The 21122-nt window shown below is 47.8% G+C and overlaps 1 protein-coding gene across 2 annotated transcripts in view; it reads right to left on the bottom strand.

The window, feature by feature from the left end:
• The window catches only part of DOC2B (double C2 domain beta), a 129764-nt gene that overhangs the window by 91067 nt on the left and 17575 nt on the right, over window positions 1-21122 (bottom strand). For both annotated transcript variants that reach the window (XM_073316013.1, XM_073316014.1), the window contains exon 2: window positions 6891-6970. In XM_073316013.1, coding sequence (XP_073172114.1) covers window positions 6891-6970 — 80 coding nt within the window. The remainder of the gene's footprint in view (window positions 1-6890; window positions 6971-21122) is intronic.

Genomic DNA, 21122 nt, shown 5'->3' with positions numbered 1-21122 from the left:
TCATGGTCTCTGTGTATATAATGTCTTCTGCAGTTTCCACAGCATGCATCCGATGAAGTGAGCTGTAGCTCACGAAAGCTCATGCTCAAATCAATTGGTTAGTCTCTAAGGCGCCACAAGTACCCCTTTTCTTTTTGCAAATACAGACTAACACGGCTGTTACTCTGAAACCAGCTCTAGGTCTACATCTAGTTTTACATCTCTGCATCTACATAAAAGCTACATCTGGGAGATGGGGGTCCTGACCCTTACCTTTCTGTGAGTGAGTTTTGGCAGCTTTCCCCAGCCAAGAGATGAAATGAGAGTGGATGGATGGCACAACAAATAAAACAGAAAAGTGGAGAGAGTGAGAGAAGGATAGAAATAAACAGAACAGTAACGTTTGAATATCATGGCACAAACAGGCTGAGTTTTAAAGTGATTTTCCAGGATCAAGAGGCCTGTTCCCACCATTCACAGTGCTGTACAGCACCAAACGCAACAGGGCCCCAATCTTGACTGAGGCTGCCGGCAGCGACTGCAGTACAAATAAGGATGCACGGGCATCCCTCATGTTAATCAGAACAGGAGCTCCCCACAGCATAGCAAGGGAGGGAGGAGAATAATAGGAGAGGAGAATCTGCAACACTTACTCTGGTGGAGCAGTGCTTATGCCTGGGAGTCGTCCCAGGATGCCCAGCAGGGTATCTGCAATTCACTGGGACATCTCCCCAGCTATAGCCATTGGGGAAGACCATCATTCCTCCCTGGGTCCGTGAATGGAGGCACTGGGAGTGGGAGCCCTTCTACGGCTGGGGATCTGGCCTCTTTCACTGCCTGTATAGTTACTGGGCCTTCCCTGCCAAAGCACGCCCCCTCCCACCCCAAGCCTGAATTTCACAGGATGGCACTAGGCCTCCTGTATTAAAGGGGACAGAACAAAGAGACAATCCCTGCCCCACAGAGCTTACACGTCACCCACAACACCTGAATCCTTTCAGGCAACCCGCAGCAGGACGCCTTCCCTGCACAGAGGCCAAAGGATGGCACCTCCCCCAACCCTCCTGTTAATCCTGGTGTTCTGACTACTGCTTCAATCTCACTTCCTAAGGACCCAGTGTCGTGCATGCAGAGAGCAAAGGAGGGTGTGGAAGGGGGAAGCACCAATCCACTCTAAGGGAGCAGGAGGATACGGCTAGTTATCTGGAAATGAGTCAAAGCTATTACTGACCCAGCCACAGGAGTAACGGGCTGGAAACAGAAGCATCAGGCTACATAGGAAAGGCTCCTCCCAGGAGATCACTGACCAATCCACCCAGACACTTGCGACTTTTCAAAGTCCCTGGACAGCTGGTTCTCAAAAAAATGTCAGCCCAGACCATGGTACTCTGTGCAGTTTGGATCAGCTGTCAATCAGCATTCAGATATTGGGGTGCTTATTCAGAGTGAACCTCTTGCCCCTCACTAGCCCAAACACACAGGATCAACCAGAGGGGCAAAATGGCAGCTTCAAGGCTTCATCTCTCGAAGGGAGCTCCCTCAGGTGAGATCCCAGGCCCACCCCCCTCAGGTGGGATGCCAAGAGCAGCTGCAGCAGCTCCAGACCAGTAGAGTTATTGAAACTTGGCTTCTCGGGAGCCCCAGACTGCAGGTAATTTGATGCATTTGATAGGAAAGTTCCAGCCACAGGAGATTGGTTGGGTGCATTATGTCTTGCCCCACTGCACACTGCCCCTTTCCTGAAGCATATTTTAATAGGTTCACTCATGTTTCACTCTCCTTTATTATTGTACAGTGAGCTCAGAAACCGAAGAGTGCTCAATGCAGGGAAAATGGAAGGACAGCTTTGTGCGCGTCTCCCTTTGTGTGTAAACAAGGGTCCTTGCTGGTACCCAAGAGCTGCCAAGAGCCAAAGAAATAGGAAAAATTCAAGGGGGCCCATACTTTTATACAGCCTTCAGCATAAATTAAAATGGCTCTGAATCCTTTTGCCCAGCTAATGGTTCCACAAGATCAGTTGGGGGAAGCAAACCCCTCTGTTTCAGATCCAAGACAGGCTAGGAAAAACAAACCCTCTGTCATTTGGGATGGGCTTAATTTGGTACAGGGAGTTGAGTCCTGTGGAGAGACTGGTGGTAAGATCAAAAGCACTTTCCAGACTTAACAGGCCCTGTTCAGTCATCAAAGAGCCCATCTAAGGTCCTGGCAGCTTGACAGCAGGCGGGGAATGGCCAATGCGGTGCCACTCTTGGCTGGTCACAGACACAACTGCTCTTCTCCGCGGCCAATGACAATGAACCCTTTTGTTTTCGCTGTGGATTTGTCCACATGGAGAACTGATTCCAGAATAAGGCAGGGCGTGAATCTAAATAGCTACAGCTATTCAGGAAGGAGAGTGTTCACACAGGATATGACTCTGTAGTGGCTATTCCAGTCAATTTCCACCTGTAGACAAGGCCTGCCTTTTGCAGTTGGGTCCCTTCCAGCTGCCTCGCCAGGCAGGATGGCTGTGGCACTTCCAAACAATGGGGGCACCTCAAATGGCCTGGAGTTTGGGCTTGTTTCACAGACGCACCTGAGGGTTTAGTCTTCTTTGTCTGTATTATGGTTGCGCTGAAACGCCACATGGGAGAGACATCAGTTCACACCAGCTGCGAATCTGGCTCACTGGCTCCAATGGAGCCGTGCTGACTTACACAAGTTGGGGATCTGAGCCCACCGATTCCAATGAAGCTGTGCCAATTGACACGAGCAGGGGATATGGGATGAGCTCTACAGACAAATCAGTCCTCATAGCTGGTAACTTCGGGCTTCACGTGTGTCTGTCTTTACCCCTTCAACGCCCAGCTGTGTGCTGGGTCTGCCTCATTTTGCACTGATCAGGTGAATAAGGCCTGGGCAGCAGCATCAAGAAGAGGAAAAACTAAAGAAAACCCAACCATGGCCACTAAAGGAAATAGTAAAAGAGTGCAATGGCTGCTGTCAGAACGAGCTAAAAGAGACTGAGCAGGCGGGTAATAAGTTCTGGCCTTACCAGATGGCTTCGTTCTGGAACAGGAATGGGTTCCCCTCTCCCATACCTGCAAATTGTGTCAACTTCTCCTTCAGTCTCACCATCAGTATATATCACTCTCTGCCTTGAGGTCTCCTTCCTCCTTGTCTTCCTCCCACTACAAACCCAATTATAAATATCCTCCTCAGCACAGCTCTCTAAATAAACCAACGGAGCAGCCTGACAATGAGGACTGCTTGAGCGTCAGCATTTTAAATTCACTCACTATGGCTAGGAGGACAGGAAAAGAAATCCCACCATTCATTTCTCTTATTGATCTATAATACCACCCCGAACTCTGCCTCTACAGCTACAACTCTCTATAGCTATAGGAATGCAGCTCCATGCTTTCCATTCAGCCACCTGACTCACACAGCACAGAGATTCATTCAACCGCATTCTCTTTTTTCCCTGCCTCAAGCATGTACGCTGTGGGGGGAGGGGGGACAAATAACATCTTGTATGTTACACATTCATATTAAAAAAAAGGTGTTGGAGGATCAAAAACGGGATATTGATTAGACAACAGGACATCTTCCGACCCAGAGTTTAAGAGGAGGTTTCTTTAAGGAGGGAGGCAGTAATTCTGATGCCTATCACGTTGAGGGGAAAACTGATTTTAGAGCTGGAGATGGCATAGCGGGTACAATATCTGGGCATGTTCTGTGCACAGGGCGGATCGTCGCCTTTGTCCAGAAAGACACAGCACTGCTCCACTATGCACAGTGCTGAAGCAACACATTCATAGAATATCCACCTGCAGGATGAAATTAAGACCTTTTCCTTCCCAGTGTTTCTTAGGGTTAAAATCTACCTCCTCAGGGCTTCAGGAATCTGTATTTTCTTGTCATTTTGACTTAAAGCTGACAGAACAAATGTAGCACTGCACCACATACAATGGATCAAGCAAAATTTGGGAGGCAACTTGTTAGGAATACCGGAAGTTACGTGATTTCACTGCAGCTGTTTGAGAGGTAAGGCTGGGTGACTAGCAAAGGATGGGACGCATACCATAGGTAGATAGCAGGGTGGCTGTTCTCTGGATAGCCCAGATTACAAGGGACAACCCTGCCAGATTCACACCTTAAATGAGGTCCTGCTATCCTAGATCCTTGTCAGCCAGAAGACATCCTGCTTAAGACTGTAAGCTCTTTGGGGCAGAGACCATCTTTTTGTTCCATCTGTACAGCTCCAAGAACAATGAGGTTCTGGCCCATGACCATAAAGTACATATAAATAAATAAAAACCTTATCAGGCTTGGGTGGGGAGAATATTATAAAACAATTCCCATTATTTTCAGTCCCACTTCGCCACTTACTCCTGGGAGACTAACTCATTCCTTTTGGCAACCACGAGGCAGATTCAACTTGCAATGGATGCCCAAGAGCTGCTTGTACTAGGAAGTTAGCACTCTGGCACTGTCCCCTTTCAGACCTTGTGCTCCTCACAGCAGGGATTAACTCCCTCCATCTGTGAAAATCTCATCACCTTCAATCAAAGGAGGCAGCCAGGAAATCATAAACAACATTCTCCTCCACTCTACAGAGCAGCAATCAGCTGCAATACGGAAAAAATCTATCCTCTCTCAAGATGCTCTTTCCAGGCTGCCAGCTGTTTGAAATGGCCCCCTGCTCTGGCGCAGGCAGTTTAACTAATATGCTGACAATGTACTGACCAATGGCACCCAGTAGGAGGCCAAATTCATCCCTACTGTGATCACAACTGAGCCCTAGTTTGCCTGCAGACACTGACCCACAGGAGTTAAATGGAATGGTAGAGAGAAGGCAACAATTTCACTTATCCCAGCCACCATCTTTGGTGGCATACCCCTAGCCAGCTTGTCACCGTCGTCTTTACTGGATTATTTATTGCACTGCTCTAGGCTTGGCTATCACAGTCCTCTCACAAAACCTACTGATCGCCTTTCTCATCAACTTTGGCAGGAACAGAATCAGGCCCTAAGTAGGCAGTTTCTGCTCCAAAATGAGCATAAAAACCTAATCGCTTCAATTACCCTGACAGCAAAGGCACAGAGGCAGAGTGCTTTGTGGCAATGATTAGCAGCATTTAACAGAGCCGTTTAAAAACTGACAGCCGGTCACAGCGTCAAGTAAATAATCATAATGTTGGATTGGTCTCTCTCTAGCTCTCTCTCTCTCTCTTTTTTTTTTTGGTATAAATAGCTCTAACCATCTCCTCGATGCGCTAGTTTAAAAACCATTAAAAGCAAATGGCCATCAATCTCTCTCTGAAAATGCCACAACAAGAACAACAAAGCCAGAGGGCAGGGAGCTGGGGAAGGGCTGCATGGGCTGGCACAAGTGGTGACTGGAATACCAGAGCCACTGTTAGGATCCTTGGGTGGGAATTCTGAACCTGCAAAGACACCTACCCTCCTCCTCCAGTTACTTGCACATGAGAACGGTAGGGGTTTCACTGCAATGGAACTGAACCCATCTAGTGGCCTAATCACCGAACCATCCCTGCTCTTGCTCATATCTGTACACTGCCATTTCACAGCTTCTTCACACACCACAGGAAAATCCAGGTGCCTAGGGGTCAGATGGCCTAAATGGGTCTCTCTCCAAGGATATCAATTTATACCAGCTGAGAATCTGGGCCTGGTTGCATGATGCTAAGCAGGGCAACGTTGCTGTCAATACCGATGGCCTAGCTACTCCAATTGGCCATGAACTGTCTCAAGATTTGAGCTAAGAGGTTTTAACTCAAGCCACTCCATCATATGAGGAATCTTTTGAAAGAGGCCAGGGGTTAGATAGGATTGTGAAGGCAAATTCAGACTAAGAACAGGACCAGTGACTATGCCAACAGCACTTCCTACCTCTGAAAACAGACAAATCAAAAGTTTAAGCAACCGGATTTGTTGTTCGTATAGGATACACTAGATCCCATCTACCATGAGATCTCCACCTACTCCCCCCTACTTCTGAATTGCACATTCCCTGGGCTTGCCAGTAGCATAGCTTGTGTCTGCCATAGTGGGATCGTGGCAGCTCAATGCCTCTCAGCTCAACTGAGGTGCTGTACAGTACAGAAAGGGTCAATGAGCACCTACCCATGAACTGGGTTCTATGGGATACCTGGCCAAAGGCATCACATGTCCCAGCAGGAACAACCTGAACATCAGCTTTCAGGAGTCCACTGATCTTTTTCTCTGCCAAGTCAGCACCATTGGACATATCACTGCTTGTCAAGGAGTCCTAACTCCTGAAGGGCTGAATCAGCAGAGGGCCACTGGGGTGATTAACATCAGCAAATGCTATGGGATGAGAGTCAAACCCATAGAAATCTTTCATAGATCAGGGGGCAAAGGAAAGAAAAGATATACAGGAGCATCAAAAACACAAACAGAAAGAGGAGGAGGGAAGCAGGAAAAGGAACGAGTTGAGATGAGGCCAGAAGAAAAAAAGAGAGGGAGATGAGGGTAAAGGAAAGCAAGACAGAGAGACAGTGATAGATCAAGGCGAGGGATAGCTACTCATCCTCCCCGCTCCTTTCTCCCTTCAACTCGGATATGAAACACCTCAGTGCTGCCCTGGAGATTGGAGGGAGACCAGCCATCTAACCACCCACTCTCCCATGAATGCCACAGCATGTTCAGCCCCTGCACCACTCCCACATTGCATTTTAATTTTAGTAAATACTTCAAAAGAGAGAACCTAGAACTCCAGGGATTTAGCTGCAGCCCGTGCAATGGAAATTCACAGAGCATCGCAGCCTATTGCTTATTACAGATCCACGAGTCACTGTCTCCGTAACAGATAGGAGCCAGAGTAGAGGTCATTAGATCTATGCATATTTAATTCTTGCTGCTTGTAGACTAGCATTGAGACATACCTTGGCTTTATTGATTGTGCAGTGGAGAGCATTGTTTTCTTGGTCGTACAGCAAACTGAAATCTAGTGTTCCCAGCGTAGCTGAAAAAGACAAAAGAGCCTTGTTAATGTGAGCTGCCCAGCAAATGCTGTTTTTACTCTCACTAAAGGGGAATAAAGTGGAGGGCTGCTGGGGAAAGGGACCCAGGGAGATGCAAAAGATTCCGCTACAAGCCTGGTGTAAAATAGCCTGCAAACTCAGGGCCTGATTGTCAGAGGTGCTGACCAATCCCAGGTGCCGCTGAACTCATGGTGGGTGCTCAGCACTTTTGACAATCGGACCAGACATGTACAACTCCAAGGAGCAATTCACGAAACTCCCATTGGAACCAGATCGGACACTAGCACATACAATCACACGTAAGACACTGATGCTTTCAGCCACCCACGCCCTAGGCCATGGACATCCTCAGCTGGGTCTAGGAAACTGAGCTCCCAGTCTCATAAAGCCATCTCCCTTGCAGGACGGCTGGTCACCCCTGCTGAACTGGGAATAAGTCCCGATCCTTCTCTCCTGTAACACTGTGTATTATGGCACAAGTTCAACCCACACCAAGCGGGCATAGCACCCCTCCATCGTAATGGGAGCTCCGCCCACCTGTGCCATGGCTGAATTTGGCTAACATAATGTAACTGCTAATTCTCCACCCATTTGATTCCGCCCACCCCTGGCAGCCTTCAGCTCCTGCCACCCCGATCCTCCTCCTCACTCCCCCACCCCAACAGCCCCCACCTCCTTCACACCCAACCTTGGCAGGGTCCAGCCACCCTACAATCCCACTCCTTGGCAGGCTTCAGCTGTACCCCCCACCCTGCCTTCCTCCCAGGTTCCAACACGGAGCCAGCTCCACTGCCCCCCCAAATCCCATGTTCCAGATTTACCCCAGCCCCACTCCCACCAAGGGGAGGCTTCTGTGCAGGAGGCAAACAGGGGAGGCACCCTGCTGGGATCCCCCCAACTTACTGCAGTGTAATGGAGAGAAAGGGCAGCTGCTGCTGAGCTCAGTGTCAGGGGGCAGCTCTGCCATGCTCTCACTACTGGAGGGTGCCCTGCTCAGAGCAAACAGAGACTGCGGGCAGCAGCTACCACAGCCCCGGGCTTGACAAGCAGACTTTAGTGGCCAAAGCGGGAACTGCAGACAAAATCCCCCTGGCCGCTGATTGCCAGGCACCTCCCAGACCATGACACTCTTGCTGTTCCCGCGAGCGTTGAGCAAGCGCCGTGGGAACTGGCTCCAGCCCTTGACGGGACACTGGATGCACTTTCAATTTAGGTCAAGGTGCCTGAATATTACAGTGCAGGGCAGGTAGTGAACACACAATACAACAACAAACAATCGTTCCCGACCTTTGGGAGTCAGTGGGCTAGCAAGCACACCCTTCCACCCTCAGGGAAAGAAAAATGTGCTTTACCATTGCATCGCGAGGGCTGGCAGTTTGCAACTGACCCACAGCTATGGGAATTTGCTTGCCTTGTTTGGCCCCAAGCATTCCTTGCAGCTGAGAAAATGGGAGACAAGCTGATAGAACCGCAGAGCTGCCGTCTGCGATCACCCAGAATAACGAGTGAAACCCAGAATAACCTTGGCTGCACAGCAGCTTCAACAGTTGGTGTAGCAGATGGGTGCAAACTAACACCCATGACAGCGGCTTCCTTTGAGGGGGGCCCGATCCTACTCTCACTTCCCCCTCCCCTTGCAACCTCGCTGGCCTCATCTACTCCAACAAACTCATTCTTGCCAGCCACCTCTTAATGCTGCTCTTTTTCCAGCTGGGTTTGCCATCACTGGGCAAAGAAAATCACGAAGGGTTTGTCTACACTGCATCTGGGAGCAAGCCGCCCAGCCCGGGGCCATAGCTTTGTGCTACCAGGGCTCGCGCTAGCATACTAAAAATAGCTATGCAGACATTGAGAAAACCTGGATTTGTGCTGGAAATGGCCCACCTGATGATCACTTTAGATAAGCTATTACCAGCAGGACAGTGGGGTGGGAGGAGGTATTGGTTCATATTCTCTCTGTATATATAAAGTCTGCTGCAGTTTCCACGATATGCATCCGATGAAGTGAGCTGTAGCTCACGAAAGCTTATGCTCTAATAAATTGGTTCGTCTCTAAGGTGCCACAAGTACTCCTTTTCTTTTTGCGAATACAGACTAACATGGCTGTTACTCTGAAACCTATGCAGACATTGTGGCTCATCTCCCCGGGCTTGGCTCCAGCCCAAGCCACAACATTTACACAGCCATTTTTAGCACACTAACACAAGCTCTGCCAGCACAAGTCTGTAGATCTGAGCCAGGAAGCTCACCTCCAGATGCAGCATAGACATACCCTCAGGGATCAGGCCTGCACAAGAGGCCTTAGCTGCATTAAGGGTGCTGTTTGACCACTGATCCCCATTTTATCAACCACAAGTGGCATTAGGAACCAGCAAGGGCAGCAAATGCCCAGCGGTGCTGATAAACGGAAAATCTCCTGGCTTCAGTCATACAATCCAAAGCCCTCTCCTTCTCTGAAGTACTAGTGGGGCACAGCAGGTCCGAGATCTCCCAGTCTTTAGGGAGAGGTTCTGTTCCAGGCCTGTCTCTAGACAACACATATCATGCAGCTTTCATGTGTTGAGGTTTGCAGGGTGTGGCTCTTGGATCATCGATTACTGGCTCCCAAGGACAACGCAGGTGATAGGTAAAATCCAGAACAGGCATGAGCAGCTGCAGCTCCAGGGACTTCAGTAAGGCCCCTTAATGCAGCCAAGCAGCTCTCAGCACAAGTTCATGTATGCCTGTGCACCTGTGTACATATGTGCATGTAAGCTAAACCCCACTTTGCACATCCCCCTACCCCCAGTCCTGAGGCCACCTGAGAGCTGGGCCAGTTTCCAGCATAAATTAGAGCAGCCAATGGGTAACCACGTTGCTTACAGCCCTAAGGAGCTGTTCTGACAGCCAGAGGATAAGGATGCCCTGGTCTCACTCCCATTTCCCAGCCACCCTGTGCCAGTGGAAGGGAGGGAGGGCCCTAAGAGTAACTATGGTGGCTTCACACCACTCGAGGATTCCCAGAGGCGGAGGCGACCTGTAGCCAATCCTCTGGGGTTAAGGCTGCTCAGGCACACCAGCCCCAGTGTAGTCCTAGTGTGCAGACGAGGGCCCAGGTCTGAATGAAGCCTGGCACCTGGGAAAGCTTCCCTGAACACAGCAAGATCAGGGGTAACATTGCTCAGCATTTCTGTGCCGCCGAGCTCCCAGGTTCCAACCCAAACACCACAGTTTCCAATTTAATTCTGCAGAGCCAAGAGGCCTGGGTAAGCATCCAAGAGTCTGAGAGCTCAGAACAGCCAGAGCTCTCCAAGGTTTCCCAAATGCTCTGTGCTCTATTTCATCCAGTCTAACCTAATCTCCTCCATCAGTCTAGCTATCTATGAACCCCCCGTGCGCCCATCACCCGAGTCTAGTTTCTCTTACTTTCTGAGGTTTGTCATGGGGAAAAGTGTCCCACAGCTTTCTGGGCAGCAAATGGATAATTATGGTACAGTGAGTGGGGGGTAATTTTCTCCCCAAATCTGTTCAGAGCAAGTTTTGTTCCACAAAATCCAGACTGGAGTTCCTGGGATCTGGATGTCATTTATCCACATCTCCAAGCTGTGAGGGTTTGGATGAACCGTTCTGATTTTGGCCCATCACTAGAATAAATAACTACCCCAGGGTGAGTTTTCAGAGTGCTCCTGCCATACAAACCTCCTAGGCATAAGATGCACTTGAATCTCTGTACCCTTCTAGTTCCTGTAAAGCTCCTCCTGGCCTGCCTCCCTCAACCCAAGTCTCTTTCAGGCCCTCCATGGTCTATAAATTCAAAACACTCAACACAGCTATCCCTATACCCCCACAAGCTACAGGGGCTCAGAGACCTTGCCCTGTGCACCCCTATCTGCTCCAGGGCCAGCCACAGAAGCAAACCTCCAGCATGTCCCCCTTCAACTGAGTTCTCTCAGCCCTTTATAGGGATCACCTAAGCCAGGGGTGGGCAAGAATTTTTGCAGGGGGAGCCACTCCACAAATTCTGGTAAGTCGTCACGGGCCACACATTTCTACTATATTAATGGAGGGGTGCGAGGTCTGGGAGGGAGTTTGGGTGCAGGAGGGGGCTCTGGGCTGGGGCAGGAGCTTGGGGTGCGGGACGGGTGCGAGGTGCAGGCTCTGGCTGGGAGGAGCTTACCACAGGCGGCTCCCGGCCAGCGGCATAGCAGGGCTCAGGCAGGCTGCCTGCATGCTGTGGCCCCATGCCGCTCCCAGAAACATCTGTGGCCAGTTGCTGCTGGCACATCTCTGCACACCCCTTGTGGGGAGGAGGACAGCAAGTCTCCATACACTGCCCGCGACCACCACAAGCACCGCCCCCGCAGCTCCTGTTGGCCTGACCTAACCCCTTCTCAGTTCTGGGTCTGATAATTGAACCGGGCTGGCTCGCCCCAGGTACCCTGGCCCTTAGAGGGGCAGGTGCCCCATGACAGTCCCCTTCCAAGCAAGGTAAGCACTGAGGAGGAGCCACACAATGTGGGGCTAAGAACAGGTATGCTTTAAACACTGTGCTGTGTACTTACCTTTGACCTATCAAGCCATCGCAGATGGTTTAAACAGAGGCACATTAGAATTCACACCTTACGATCCACATTTTACAGAACAGGCACCAAGAAGTTAAATGACTTGTCCCAGGTCACACATTGAGCCTGTGTCAGAGCTGGGATTACAACTCAAGTCTCCCAGTTCTGACTCCCAGACTCAGGCTGTAAACACTAGACCACATTGCCACCTTCTACTACTCAGCCTAACAGCACCACCCATCGACTCGTCTCACCAAGAGGAAACAGACGTTCAGAGCACAGTATCACCACATAAACAGCACCATGAGGTCCCATATTCAGTGCCTCTCAGATCAGACTCAATCAGTTTACAAGATGTTTTTCCTAACTATCCGTCCCATCAGCTTAGCCTGGGATCACCCAGGAGTTTAGAAGACTCATGTTAAAGAGCTTGTGACTGCCTTACTAGCTAAGGAGTGGGTTTTCCAGACACAGCACCAAGGATGTTTTGCGACAGGGGTTGCGCTCTCTCTGTGATATCAGTGAAAAGACCTTTATTGACTTCAAGCAGCTTTGGATTGGGCCATAGCTGAATGCAGGGAAAAGATTAAAAACAAGGGGGAACTGACTTGCTAAATTTAACTGGTTTTAGCATAAACAGTCGGAGGAAAGCATTTGAACACCAGCAATAATAATGATGAGATGGGGAAAATGGTGAATAGGCTTTAATGGGAACAGAATAACATCCTGCGCTGTTGTTGCTTTTTAAACTCTGAGTGGTGCCTTGGTTTGGAGTCTAGGCGGGTCTGAGGGCACAAAGGAAATCTGCGTTCCATTCAGCACTCCAGCCGGATGAGCAGGAGGATGCCATCCGGATTTCAGCACCTATGGAAATTGTAGAGGGTGCTTGCCTTGGTATTATTTACACCGCTGCTTCTTTAAAACAAGTCAGAGCCAGATGGCCTGGCTTAGCTGCACTGCTCTGTAGTGCCACATGGGAGATGCAGGTTTGATCCCCCAAGCTGGTTGCTCACAGCCTGCTTTTCAGGGGAGCTGAGCCTGTAATCTTTGAGAGAACACCCGTGCTTTGTTTACACAGGGTCACCCAGACGCTTGTTTATGGAGGGCCAGCAATTTTGTCTGGCTCTTGTTCATTCTCTTTGGAAACAGTTGCATTCTCATGCCCTTTTTCAGGCAGGTTGTAGGCTTCGTACCCTCCAGCTACCAGCATGAACGCTGACCTGTCCCCCTCTCTGTTTCTTTACTTGATTGTCAAGCCAACTTCATCAGCAAATATAACAGTTCATGGGTCAAGCTCTGCTGGCTGATGTAGCTCCACTGATTTCAGTTTACACCAGCAAAGAATTTGGTCCCAAATTCTTTAAAAAAAGTCTATCCACTGTCACCCCCAAGATCCTCCTTGTTCCCCAGACTCCTGACTCTCATGCTAAGACGGAAAGTCTACTTCTCTCTGTACCTTGTGTGCTAAGTACGAGTCTCCTACATGGAGGCTTTTCCCCCACAACTGCTGCTAAGTTTCATGTACATCCTTCCTGGACACCAGTAACTTTTACTCCTTCCTGATGCAACTGGGGCAAGGTGAAGTGAGGGCTTGTGTGTAGTTCGGCTTGCCGAAACAGCAAGAACTGAGAGCAATTAGCGCAACAAAGTAATTGTGCATGCCCACTGCACAACCACCATCCCCTTGGTACAGTTCACTGCCTGGCCACTGAGCCTAAGAACTGTTCAGGTGTAATAGTAATTACAGCTTACTGTGCCCACAAAGGCACCCCAGAGTCACTAACATTGAAATGCAGCCACCTCTGGGGTGACGGGGGGGATCTCGAATGAAAGGACCTCACTCTGCAAGGTCCCCTCCAAAGGCCACACACACTGTTTGCAGCGTGCTCACTTCATCTCTTGTGGAAGGATGAAGGGCTGAGCCAGCGCTGCTGGAATCGGAGCTTGTGTCTCCACAGAATTCCAGCTAACCTGATAGCCTCATCGATTTCAAAGCCACAAGTATCTTTACGACTGTCTAGACTGCAGAACGTAAGCTAAAGAATTTCACACAGCGCATCCATCTGTTGCATGCAACAGATGCAGCTACTGAATAAGCCACGCACTCTCCTGGGGAGCCAGGATTACAACCCAGCTTCTTCTGCTCCAAACACACAAGTCTCTACCCCTTAAGCTAGAGAAGACTGCCACAGACTTGGCTCACTGGCCTGCCCCATCCCTGCCACGCACCAGGTAACAATACGTCCCTGGTTGTTATTTTAAAACAGAACCTGCACTGTACGATAACTAATACCTTTTCCCTTTCCAAGGATGTTCTGCCTCCCATGTTGAAGCCCCGAATACCCTGCCCCAACCCCGTTACCCCCTGATTTACATCCTCTGGAGGAGGAGGTGACCCACACTGCAGCTATAGGCACCGTTCCCTTGGGTAAATGGAGTGGAAATTACCATCAACACTGCTCCTGAATCGTCAGAGGGATACAACACGGACAAGAGATTAGAAACAGAGAGAGATGGCTGCTGAGCCTGGAGAGAGGAATTCATTCCTGCTCTTAGTATTATACCTTTTGCCCTGAAGGAAGCAAACAGCGCGTGGCCCTGCCATCATGTCGTTTGCTATTGCAGATTTTAATGGCCCCAGGTGCAGAATAATTAGCACTGCTGTGAATGCCATTCCATGCGGTGCTTGTTCTTAATCGGACAGAGGCAGGTGCACTTTGGGCAGCAGCGTCCATTGCCTCAAGCTGAAATGTGCCGCTCCCGGTCTTAAATGTGCACCTGCTGCCAGGAGTCTTTGCAAACACCAGGAGGCTCGAAGCAAACAGAGCTCCAATACGTAATTTTCAGTCAGGAGGAGTCTGGCATTTCCCTACATGAGAGGATAGCACTATATTAAGATGGACTCAAAATTCCGCCGAGCCGCTGTTAAGAGAACCAAACTGATTATTTTCCATCTTGGTAAGAGTTAAAGAATGCTCTGCACCAGAGACCATGCCTTGAAATATGATCCTGTCCATGCACTGACCACATGCCTGTCCATGGAGGTAGGATCAGATCTGTTCCCACATACACATGCTGGAAACGACTCCACAGTAGGCTGAAATAACTGCTCCACACACCTGCTGTAATTTCCACCATTCTTGGCATAAACAGAATGCACATTTGTATATTAACCCCTCTAGCCAAATGATCCACCAATGGGCACTATTCTCACGTCCTGCTGGACCCCAAATGTAAAACTAACTTGAAAAAGATATAAATATGTTGGGGTTAAATAAATAAAAACACAATATATTTTAAACAAATCAACATTCACCTGTTGTACATGCAACCAAGACACTGCAGCACTAGTAAAGTGCATAAGAATAAGAAAGTAAAGCTGACAGGAAACCAAAGTGACAATGAGTGGCCCAGTTTCATGGTCCCAGATGAGTGGAATGCAAAATACAGCAAACAAACAGTATGACTGGTGAAAAGCAAACTGGATTTTTAAATTCCTTTCTCTTCGGATGATCAGATGGATTGTCACTAACCCAGAGCTGTCTGTCCTTTACAATACTTATATAATATGAAGTAACTGGCTTAATCTGCAGCAGAGGAAATTTAAATTAGAAAGCTTTTTTCCTAATATCTAACTCTAAGGATAGACGCACTGGAACAGGCTTCCAAGGGAGGTTGTGGAATCCCTGTTATTGGAGGCTTTTATGAACAGGTTATACATCTGTCAGGAATGGTCTAGGTTTACTTGGTCTTGCCTCAGGGTGGAGGCTGGACTAGGTGACGGTCCCTTCCAATCCTACATTTCTAGGATTCTATGGTTATCCTAAGGTGTCCCTTTAAAATAGTCCTTCTTCAGAGACTCAGAACCATCTCCCCTACTCCAGCCAAATGAAGCCCTGGATTCTAGCACTTTCACTCATCCCCTAACAATATTTTCCAAAGTACAGCAGAGCCTGCCAGCAGTCCCTCAAGTTCAACAAAGTTTTTTCAGGTCACAAGCTCAAAGGGACATGAACTCACCAGCAGGCACGTTTTCTGTTTGTGCATTGTACACACGCATCTACCCTTTTGAACTCCACCCTCTGATCTAACACCACACCCAATCAAAAAATGGAATCCCACAACTGTTCCCTAGGTAACAGCACTCTCCTCGACATCACATACAGGATTCAGATAATGGAAAGAATCAAAACCAACATGCAAAGCATTTTCAATAAAATTACAAGATTCGGTGACTAGAAGATGAAGTTAGACAAGTTCATGCTAGAAATAAGGCACACATTATTAAGTGAGGGTAATTAACCATTGGAGAGCAATTAAATTAGGGAGGTGGTGGATTCTCCATCACTTGAAGTCTTTAAACCAAGATCAGATGTCTTTCTAAAAGATGTGTTCTAGCTCAACCACAAGATATGGGCTCGAAGCAGGATTTACTTGGTGAAATTATGTGGTCTGTGTTAGTCAGGAGGTCAGACTAGATGATCCCTTCTGCTTTAAAAATCTATGAATTCTGAATGGCTAAAACAATGATAATCTAAGCAATGCGCACATTACAGGTGCTGAGAGGACCTGACCGCTGAGGAAAGAACTGCATAACTCATAGTCTCGAATTAGGATGCTTGTGTCACTCACAGACCACTGAGGGCACCAGCAGTCATCCAGGCCCAACCATCACGTATATTCCACATGCGTATACTTTCACATACGCACAAATTTAGAGGTGTTGAGTAAAGCAGTGTAATTTAGGGAGTTTAATCGGGCCTACTTGTACCCATTCGAGTGATATCCAAAGGAATCTGAGGGCTTGTCTACACAAGGAAATCAAGCAGAATAGCTATTGCAAAATGAGATATTCCACAACAGTGATTCCAGAATAGCTCTTTATGTGGACACTCCATTCTGCAATAAAAATGACTTTATTCAGAGAATCAGTTACATGATTCTAACCATATAAATACTGAGCTAGAAGGGACCTCAAGGGGTCATCTTGTCCTAAACCATCCTGACAGGTGTTTATTTAACCTGTTTTTCAACGACAGGGATTCCACACGTCCCCGAAAGCCTATTCCAGAGCTTAATGATCCTTATAGTTAGAAAGTTTTCCCTAATATCTAACCTAAAACTCCCTTGCTGGGGATTAATACCATTACTTCTTATCCGTTACTTACTTTAATGGACATGGAGACCAATTGACCACAGTCCTCTTTATAACAGCCCTTAACATACTTGAAGACTTAACAGGTCCCCCCTCCTCAGTCTTCTTTTCTGTAGACTAAACATGCCCAGGTTTTTAAATCTTTCCTCATAGGTCAAGTTTTCTAAACCTTTTACCATTTTTGCTGCTCTGCTCTGGACTCTCTCTAATTTGTCCGCATCTTTTTTAAAGAGTAGTGCCCAGACACAGTTCTCCAACTGAGGCCTTACCTGTGCTGAGTGGAATGGGACAATTACTTCCTGTGTCTTACATATGACATTCATAATAATACACCCTGGAATGATATTAGCCTTTTCGGAACTGCATCACATTGCTGACTCTCATTTAATTTGTGACCCACTATAACCCCCAGATCTTTTTCATCTAGCCAGTTATTTCCCATTTTGTAGCTGTGTGTTTGATTTTTTCCTTCCTAAGTGTAGTACTTTGTACTTGTCTTTACTGAATGTAATCTTGTTGCTTTCAGGCCAATTCTCCAATTTATTACGGTCATTTTGAGTTCTAATCCTGTCCTCCGAAATGCTAGCAACCACTCCCAGGTTGGTGTCATCTGCAAGTTTTATAAGCATACTCTCCATGCTTTTATCCAAGTCCCTAATGAAAATATAGAACAGTAGCACGCCCACGACAGACCCCTACATTAAAATGAAAACTTGTCAAGTTCTGCTGACTCAGCATTAGCAACTGGGCTAGTTTGCAGTGGAAAATGGGAGCTATGTCTCTCAGTTTGCTGCAGGGGTGCCCGTTTACCATGAAGGATTCAGCTAATTATAGCCACAACTTATTGCAGAATAATTAGTGTGCTTCCAAATCCACTTTTATTCCAGAATACTGTATCCATGCAGGGAGTTAGTCTGGAACTGTTACTGCAGAAGAGCCCTAAATCAGTATAACATACAACAGAGAGCTCGAAGATGTAAATTAAAGCAGGAGGAGGGCTAGATTACATCACCTTGCACATTATTTCTGAATTTGGCCCACAGAGTCTAGTTATTATCTAGAGCGTTTAACTTCCTATATCATACGTTGCCACGCTGCCAACTACTGGTGGCTGCACTTCAGGAGCAGGTAAGCGATCCCTGCTTATAGTTTATAAAGCATGTTGGGATCCTGGAGATGAGGAGTTATAGAGACATAAGATCATTATTATTCAGACGCCAGAAAACGGTGGGCTCCATCCAAGTCTTCCACAGCCCTCCAAGCTGTGGCTATAATTAGTTGAATCCTCCATGACAAACAGGCGTCCCAGCAGCAGATTGAGACACATAGCTCCCATTTTCCAATGCCAACTATCCCATCTGCTAAAGCTGAGTCAGCCGAACTTCACAAGTCTTCAGGTCACCTTAGGTGTTGAAGAAATCTCCCAGAATTGGAGTTTGTGTATTTCCATGTGTTTGCTGAGAAGGCCCCTTAATCATTAATTTGCTGAGATCCCTGAATTCTAATTGTCCTGAGTTCAGCTAGAATAGTTTAATCTCATGAAGGGAGCTTTTAGCCTGATGGATTCTGTAATCTAAAAAACAAATTACAGGCTTGGCTTGAAACCGGAATTTGGCCAGGAAATGAACAAACCAATCATCCTCCCAGAAATGACTCTTCACCCTCAGGTGCTGCTGGTGCACAGAAATCCTAGTTCCAGCAAGGCAGACAAAATTTAAAGGAACCAAAACACTGAAGCAGATGCTCATATGTTTCTGCGTTTCTTTTAATGAAAAAGTGAAGCATGCTGAGAACTGCAGCCTATCTCCTTGGTGGAAGAATCTGGCCTCCTCTTTATCATGACTACTGAGATCAGCACTTTCTGCCGAGAGGGCCTGAAACTTTTGTTTGTATCCATTCAGCACTACTGTTCCAAAAAGGTTGTCCGCAGACAAGTTGTAGTCTGCATCCTACAGCACCTTTGCACCATACAGTTAGTTCTAAGAGGCAGCAGCATGACCTAGTGGACAGAGCACTGGACTGGGAATCAGAGACTTGGGTTCTATTCTGCTCTGCCGCTGCGAGACCTTGGGCAAGTCACTTCACCTCTCAGTTTCCCCATCTGTAAAATGGGGCTAATAATACTAGCCTCTTTTCTAAAGGGCTCTGAGAGCTACAGATGAAAAGCTGGGTGAAGATGAATACCATAATAGAATATCATAGAATATCAGGGTTGGAAGGGACCCCTGAAGGTCATCTAGTCCAACTCCCTGCTCGAAGCAGGACCAATTCCCAGTTAAATCATCCCAGCCAGGGCTTTGTCAAGCCTGACCTTAAAAACCTCTAAGGAAGGAGATTCTACCACCTACCTAGGTAACGCATTCCAGTGTTTCACCACCCTCTTAGTGAAAAAGTTTTTCCTAATATCCAATCTAAACCTCCCCCACTGCAACTTGAGACCATTACTCCTCGTTCTGTCATCTGCTACCATTGAGAACAGTCTAGAGCCATCCTCTTTGGAACCCCCTTTCAGGTAGTTGAAAGCAGCTATCAAATCCCCCCTCATTCTTCTCTTCTGCAGGCTAAACAATCCCAGCTCCCTCAGCCTCTCCTCATAACTCATGTGTTCCAGTCCCCTAATCATTTTTGTTGCCCTTCGCTGGACTCTCTCCAATTTATCCACATCCTTCTTGAAGTGTGGGGCCCAAAACTGGACACAGTACTCCAGATGAGGCCTCACCAATGTCGAATAGAGGGGAACGATCACGTCCCTCGATCTGCTCGCTATGCCCCTACCTATACATCCCAAAATGCCATTGGCCTTCTTGGCAACAAGGGCACACTGCTGACTCATATCCAGCTTCTCCTCCACTGTCACCCCTAGGTCCTTTTCCGCAGAACTGCTGCCTAGCCATTCGGTTCCTAGTCTGTAGCGGTGCATTGGATTCTTCCATCCTAAGTGCAGGACCCTGCACTTATCCTTATTGAACCTCATCAGATTTCTTTTGGCCCAATCCTCCAATTTGTCTAGGTCCTTCTGTATCCTATCCCTCCCCTCCAGCGTATCTACCACTCCTCCCAGTTTAGTATCATCCGCAAATTTGCTGAGAGTGCAATCCACACCATCCTCCAGATCATTTATGAAGATATTGAACAAAACCGGCCCCAGGACCGACCCTTGGGGCACTCCACTTGACACCGGCTGCCAACTAGACATGGAGCCATTGATCACTACCCGTTGAGCCCGACAATCTAGCCAGCTTTCTACCCACCTTATAGTGCATTCATCCAGCCCATACTTCCTTAACTTGCTGACAAGAATACTGTGGGAGACCGTGTCAAAAGCTTTGCTAAAGTCAAGAAACAATACATCCACTGCTTTCCCTTCATCCACAGAACCAGTAAGCTCATCATAAAAGGCGATTAGATTAGTCAGGCATGACCTTCCCTTGGTGAATCCATGCTGGCTGTTCCTGATCACTTTCCTCTCATGCAAGTGCTTCAGGATTGATTCTTTGAGGACCTGCTCCATGATTTTTCCAGGGACTGAGGTGAGGCTGACTGGCCTGTAGTTCCCAGGATCCTCCTTCTTCCCTTTTTTAAAGATTGGCACTACATTAGAATTTTTCCAGTCATCCGGGACTTCCCCGGTTCGCCATGAGTTTTCAAAGATAATGGCCAATGGCTCTGCAATCACAGCCGCCAATTCCTTCAGCACTCTCGGATGCAACTCGTCCGGCCCCATGGACTTGTGCACGTCCAGCTTTTCTAAATAGTCCCTAACCACCTCTATCTCCACAGAGGGCTGGCCATCTCTTCCCCATTTTGTGATGCCCAGCGCAGCAGTCTAGGAGCTGACCTTGTTAGTGAAGACAGAGGCAAAAAAAGCATTGAGTACATTAGCTTTTTCCACATCCTCTGTCACTAGGTTGCCTCCCTCATTCAGTAAGGGGCCCACACTTTCCTTGGCTTTCTTCTTGTTGCCAACATACCTGAAGAAACCCTTCTTGTTACTCTTGACATCTCTCGCTAGCTGCAGCTCCAGGTGCGATTTGGCCCTCCTGATATCATTCCTACATGCCCGAGCAATATTTTTATACTCTTCCCTGGTCATATGTCCAACCTTACACTTCTTGTAAGCTTCTTTTTTATGTTTAAGATCCGCTAGGATTTCACCATTAAGCCAAGCTGGTCGCCTGCCATATTTACTATTCTTTCGACTCATTGGGATGGGTCGAAATGAGATGAGAGATAGGTATTATCACCTTACTAATGTGCTTGAGCGGAACCTCAAGCTAAGCAACTGGCCTTAAAAGTCAAACTCTTATGTGGTGATTGACAATGGGATAGGGAACCTTTTATCTCAAGGCTGGTCACAGTTCTTGGCAGGCAGCTGTCCACATTGGCACCTCTGTTACAGGTCAAACTGGCCTGCAGATCATCCTCAGACTCAACCTT

Source organism: Lepidochelys kempii, chromosome 17 (genome assembly GCF_965140285.1).
Source record: "Lepidochelys kempii isolate rLepKem1 chromosome 17, rLepKem1.hap1, whole genome shotgun sequence".
In the NCBI taxonomy this organism is placed as follows: domain Eukaryota; kingdom Metazoa; phylum Chordata; order Testudines; family Cheloniidae; genus Lepidochelys; species Lepidochelys kempii.
The sequence above is the reverse complement of the archived record's forward strand: the minus strand, read 5'-3'. Positions and strand labels throughout refer to the sequence as shown.